The following is a 6,219-nucleotide window of genomic DNA, read 5'->3' as shown; positions in this document are numbered from 1 at the left end:
TGTATAATATCTATACTTTAATATACTTTGAACTTGAAGGAATAAATAATGGTTGAATCTTTTCTTTCTGGCTGTGCCCCATGTGTATTACTCTATGGGGACATGAATAGTATCTCTCCTCTATCCATCCAGCTGCTCTTTCAATGTCTCCATTGCTGTGAATGGTTAAATAAATATGTAAAATATTCTTAATAACTTGTCCTTACAAACAGCAACTGAACTTGGAAAAAAATAAGCTATGAGTAGAAAATCATGATAGGGGTGTCAGAGTATCAGCTGTGGTTGCTGCTCTGACCGGCTCCTTCCTGTCACTTCCTGTTGCTGCATAAGAAACCCAATGCGGTGTGAGAACTATCCGTACCACAGCGGCTAATAGGAACACAACTTTTGTAAACTTGTTTGAGCTATTTTGATCGTATGCCATTACTTGCCAGTTGCTTGAGATAAAAGGGTCTGCTGAAGATGCATGGATGGAGAAACTTAGTGCTGTATTCATTGATAAATATATATATATATATATATATATATATATATATATATATATATATATATATATATATATATATATATATATAATATTTTATTTTATTTTATTTTTTTATTTTTTTGACACATGCCGGCACCGGGGAAATTGTGAAAACTTTGCAGCAAAACATAGACTATGAATGCAATAGTCATGCATGGATCGAGATCGGTCTGGCAGAATTGGGGATCGAGCCCGGATCTGCAAATCCACAGTTCTACTCTGAACCCAGTTAACAAAAAGGGAAGGGTATAGACTCAAGTGCAGAGAGGGTTTAACTGAAAGGTTGTTTATTACAACAAAGTCTTTGGGCAAAAACAAAGAAGATCACAAATTCCAAAACGAGGGCAAAATCCAAAAAGAGCCAAAAGTCCAACAGAGAAGGCAAAAGGAAAACTCAAAAACAGGTAGATAGATCCTCATCAAAAGACAAAAGTCCAAAACGTCATACCAAAGGGGCAAATCCAAGTGGGTAATCCAGAGAGCAGGCAAGCGGTCAAAACACAGGGGATCAATAATAATTTCCAATACAAGACTTTAGCTTCGGTCAGAGTACGAACGTGGCACATCATAGACTAAGCACTAAACATAGGCATAATCAGGGCTTAAATACATGGCTTGATTGGTCATGTGACCGGAGCAATAAGACACAGGTGACAGAGCTAATTGGCAAAGCAAGGGAACAGAAAATACTTAAATAACACATTTAAAGCAACTTGATGCCGCCAATGACCAAAGTGCAAAAAACATTATTCAAAACCATGATACTGTCTATAGAGAAATAATAGATTATATAGATCTGCAACTACTATGTTCATTATGCTACTACAATTCAGAAGCGTGCATGTATCTAGAACTATACAACTTCATGAAACATTCAATAATTGTGATAGGCTACATCACAAACTAAATGTAATTACGTATTCAGAAATCCTCTTTCATATCTACAACACATGAAACAAATATGGATGTTATTTTACACTTTTATAACCAGCATTGAGGCAAATGGGTTAAAGGTGAGGACAGTTAAGCCTGAGAGGGAAGGCTCTTGAAAGGGCTCTGAAATGTAAGCGATATCTCATTCATCAATAGGTCATGAAGCATCGCATTTGGCTATTACATTTTAAAATTAAAACAATTCAGAAATTATTTGAACAATGAAAAGAGATAATGTTCTTGAAAATAAGTAAATAATAAAAAATAAAGCAGCAGTGCCAGCTTTGGGCAGATATGTCCCCAATATATTGTCTACATTACGTGAAATAATTGTATTAGATTTAGAATGAATGTTGGACAAAATGTGGCCTGCGTACCATAGGGGCCCATATAGATAACCTTTCATGGGGCACTAAGATCCTGTGCTACGCCCCTGTGCATAACAGTACTGCTACCAGGGCCCAATTCAGAAAGTCAAATCTCCTAATCTTTATGCCACCTTTCCTTAACCTTTGTGGAAGTCATCGGGTGAAGGAGAGATGAAAAGCTGCTTCCTTTCAAACAGAGGAAGAGCCAGCCCTGTTTAAAATGAATTGTGCGGCAGTGAGTATTGCTGACCTCTAGCGTCGCCAGGGCCGTTGCTACGATTCCTGGGCCCCTAGACAAGATTTACTGATGGGCCCCCCTGCGCTGAATTGTTGACGGGGGGGGGTTGTAAGGAGCAATTGTTGACGAGGGAGAAATTGTTGACGGGAGGGGGGGGCTATGGTAGTACTATGAGCTGGTAGTAAAATAAAAAAAAAAATTTTTTTTTTTTTTTGTGGGCCCCCCCTGGGCTGTGGGCCCCTAGAATCGTCATCACCTTTCACCCCTTATCGACGGCCCTGAGCGTCGCTAGCGTGAAACTACAATTTTCCGAAGATGGACTACAACAAGCGCTCTTTCGATCCATCACTTCTTGTCAGATGGATTTCAATAAGGTTGTCGCCAACAGTGAGATTCACCTAGGTCGGACTTGGCCAAAGGGAATCTTTTAGGCCAGTTGAATCCCAATTCACAAGTAAAAAAAAAAAAAGAGGCCTGAAAAGACGGAATGGCAGAAAAGACGGAAATAATATTGGTTGAGTAAGCTGAAGTTTGAAAGATAAAGGCACAAGCGCAAAACATTAGTTGGTTTGCGAAGGACTCAGGCTTCATGTTATTTTCAAAAAATGTTGGATGCCTCTCACATGCACTGGCCAATCACAACACCCGATGCATAAAGTAGCCAAGTATAATCACAGGAATCAAACCTCTATACCACATATATGGGTTAACATAAAGATGTGACATGCACGAGAACAATGACAATCCCTTCTACTAAGACAATAAGCATGCATTCAAATGAAAAACCAACATATGTGATTTTGGAATACATTCATAATGCAGGCATTCTAAGTAAAGGGAGAGGAAGAATGAAGGGGGCTCCTTTGTTCATTGTGGCTGTCATAAAGCCCTCCCCCTCTCTTCCTGTCAGGATGAGGTGAGCCAGGAATAGAGGGGTTCACAGCTTTAAGGGGTCCACTTGGAGTCAGCACAGTAACCGGGGTTCATCTCAGGGGCAGCAGAAGCTGTGGATGAGGGACATGTCGGTAACCCTCGGGATGTAGGCCTTCGTTGACTCTGCTTTTCCACACTTATTGCATTCATGTAGGCAAGATAACGCTGATACTTACTTTAAACCTACAGTCAATGTCTCCCATAGAGCCTCCTAGGTGCTTATGGGGTTGAGTTCTATGTCAGTGGTCTCCAAAGGGAGAGGAGGGGGTCCTAACAGACTCTCATTCATATAGATGGTGGCAGCTTGGTCACAGTTTGGACTCTGGGAAGAGAATGTCATGTACGTGTGTTTTGTTGTTTGATTATCTTATAAGCAACATTTTCTCTTTTATTGATATGTTCAATATTTATAGTTGTTTAAAGTTGACAGTTCGAAATTCGAAGGGTAGTTATCGGGGGTAAGAAATGTGAATAGCAACATATTTGGAGGGTATAATTTACTTACCAGTTCAGAATCAAGGTTTTCTGTATGATGCTCTATTGAAAAAATGGCACAGACAAATAACATGTATGAATAAATCTCCATGAGAGTAAGGTTTAATTTAGTTCAAACTGTAGTCTAATGTGACTTACTCTTTTTCCACCAGCAATAAAGAATGACCAGAATGATGATTGGGAATGGGATGGAAAAGACTGAGGCCGAATGCAAGAGGTAAATTAATTTCTGATTTTTTATGTTGCCAGGAATACCTGTCAACAGATAAAACAGAGGAAGGGATTCAAAAGGGATGAGTCAGTGATCCATCAACCTCATCCAACCGGGACACTCTAACTTAAAAAAGGAACAGTAGGATGTCTCTCTTGAGTGACCTTTTTCATGTGTGTTTACGGGGACATGCTTCCCGAGAGATGATACATCGTCAATGTATAATCTTCTGTCAGATGGGAACATCTCCACCCTGCCTGGCCAGGGGTTGTTGGAGAGACCGTGGACCAGCCTCACTGGAGGGCCAGCTACGACAAAAGGAAAACATTTGACTACGGGTTGATTGAAGAAGTCATTGAATGAAGACAACCTCAAATAACAAACTAAATCAGCATGTTTTCATCACAATCTTTCTGAAGAATGAGATATTATTCATTGGATAGGAAAATAAGCCATAGATTTATTGTCAGAAGACAAAGCAGATATTGTGTAGCCACATGTTAAATGTATTACCTTCACAGACAACTCCAACGTCCTCATGGTGACCACAGTCGTGGGTCCACAGTCCTCTGTGGCCACACTGTGTGAGCTCAGATTCGTGGCCATTGCAGTTGACATCATCCAACCCTATAGGCCCTTGGCCAGGTCCAAAAGTGGCCCCACGTGGTGCAGACAGCACCCTCCCACAGCCCAACTGTCTACACACCACCTGGGCATCGACCAGGTCCCAGTCATCATCACAAACTGTGGCCCACTGGCCCTGGAGGAAGACCTCCACCCTGCCTGAACAGGGGTTGTTGGAGAGACCGTGGACCAGTCTCACTGGAGGGCCAGCTACGACAAAAGGAAAACATTTGACTACGGGTTGATTGAAGAAGTCATTGAATGAAGACAACCTCAAATAACAAACTAAATCAGCATGTTTTCATCACAATCTTTCTGAAGAATGAGATATTATTCATTGGATAGGAAAATAAGCCATAGATTTATTGTCAGAAGAAAAAGCAGATAATGTGTAGCCACATGTTAAATGTATTACCTTCACAGACAACTCCAGCGTCCTCCTGGTGACCACAGTCGTGGGTCCACAGTCCTCTGTGGCCACACTGTGTGAGCTCAGATTCGTGGCCATTGCAGTTGACATCATCCAACCCTATAGGCCCTTGGCCAGGTCCAAAAGTGGCCCCATGTGCTGCAAACAGCACCCTCCCGCAGCCCAACTGTCTACACACCACCTGGGCATCGACCAGGTCCCAGCCATGATCACAAACTGTGGCCCACTGGCCATAGAGGAGGATCTCCACCCTGCCTGAACAGGGGTTGTTGGAGAGACCATTGACCAGTCTCACTGGATGGGCAGCTACGACAAAATGAAAACATTTGACTACGGGTTGAATCAAAAAGTTATTGAATGAGGACGACTTCAAACACAATAAGCACATTTTCATCACATGCCTATTTATTTGATAATAAAAAAAGCCATAGATCTAGTATCATGCTATTTTAGCGAGAGAAAAATAAGATAATGCATAGCCACATGCAGGGGTGGACTGGGAGAAAAATTCAGCCCTGGCATTTTCTCTCCAGACCAGCCCACTACATTATTAGCACTAGGGGTGGGACGAGACGAACGGGAAGAACCCTGTATATCCGAATAATAGTGCAGTTTTTTGTTTTTCAAGTTTGTGTTTCTTGTGCTGCTGACAAGAAAGGTGTGAAACCCGAACAGGAAGTTAACAGACATCCTGTGTTTGCTGCATGCATCTCCAACCGCCATATCTACTACAAAACCCTTGTTAAATATCACACATGATCCAACGCTAAATCCTCTCTTGCAGTTATTAGTCTGTGACTGTGAAAATCGTTTGGTGTAAGCCCAGCATTAGTTAAAACCAGACTCGGACAATAATAACAAAATCTCCTGACGAATAATCTAAATAGAAACATATTACAGACAGTAACAGCATTAGAGCTGAAACCAATTTGTTTTAACGGTGACTCAGTCATTATGAAACCCTAAATAGAGAATTTTATTTTTTTTCTCATATACTTCTCATATTCTCATACACGTGTATGTGCACATGTATGTATACATGTGCACATACATGTATATGAGAATGCATATCTATTCAGACCTGTAATTCGGCCTACCTGCATAACTGTTAATTATATAAAAGATATGCAAATGTTTGAAATTAAAATCAATGTGAAAATCTTCAACCAGGAAATAATCATAATCAAACCTTTTGTTTCAATCTGAGGCAAAACAAGTTGCATAATAAACTCACAAAGTCAAGAGAAGCTCGCTCTCTCTCTCTCTCTCCATCTCTCTCTCTCTCCATCTCTCTCTCTCTCTCTCTCTCTCTCTCTCTCTCTCTCACATCATAGAATAACTTCTAGCAGGTGAGGAAATCCTGTTTGACAGGAGATGATGGTAGCAGAGAATATAAAGAGACATTTATGAATAACCAATTGTCATTTTATCACACATATAGTATGTTTCTTCACATAAACC

General features: G+C 40.7%; 1 protein-coding gene across 1 annotated transcript in view; it reads right to left on the bottom strand.

Annotated features, from left to right (window-relative positions):
- Positions 1–791: 791 nt before the first annotated feature.
- LOC115548580 (deleted in malignant brain tumors 1 protein) overlaps positions 792–6,219 on the bottom strand; it is a 59,523-nt gene continuing 54,095 nt past the window's right edge. The window contains exons 15-17 of the mRNA XM_030363326.1: positions 3,504–3,535; positions 3,175–3,320; positions 792–3,069 (exon numbers count right to left, since the gene is read on the bottom strand). Of these exons, the coding sequence (XP_030219186.1) occupies positions 3,210–3,320; positions 3,504–3,535 (143 nt within the window). The 3' untranslated portion in view covers positions 792–3,069; positions 3,175–3,209. The remainder of the gene's footprint in view (positions 3,070–3,174; positions 3,321–3,503; positions 3,536–6,219) is intronic.

The sequence above is a fragment of the Gadus morhua genome, chromosome 8, assembly GCF_902167405.1.
Source record: "Gadus morhua chromosome 8, gadMor3.0, whole genome shotgun sequence".
NCBI classification, from domain to species: domain Eukaryota; kingdom Metazoa; phylum Chordata; class Actinopteri; order Gadiformes; family Gadidae; genus Gadus; species Gadus morhua.
This window is presented reverse-complemented; position numbering and strand designations above follow the sequence as displayed.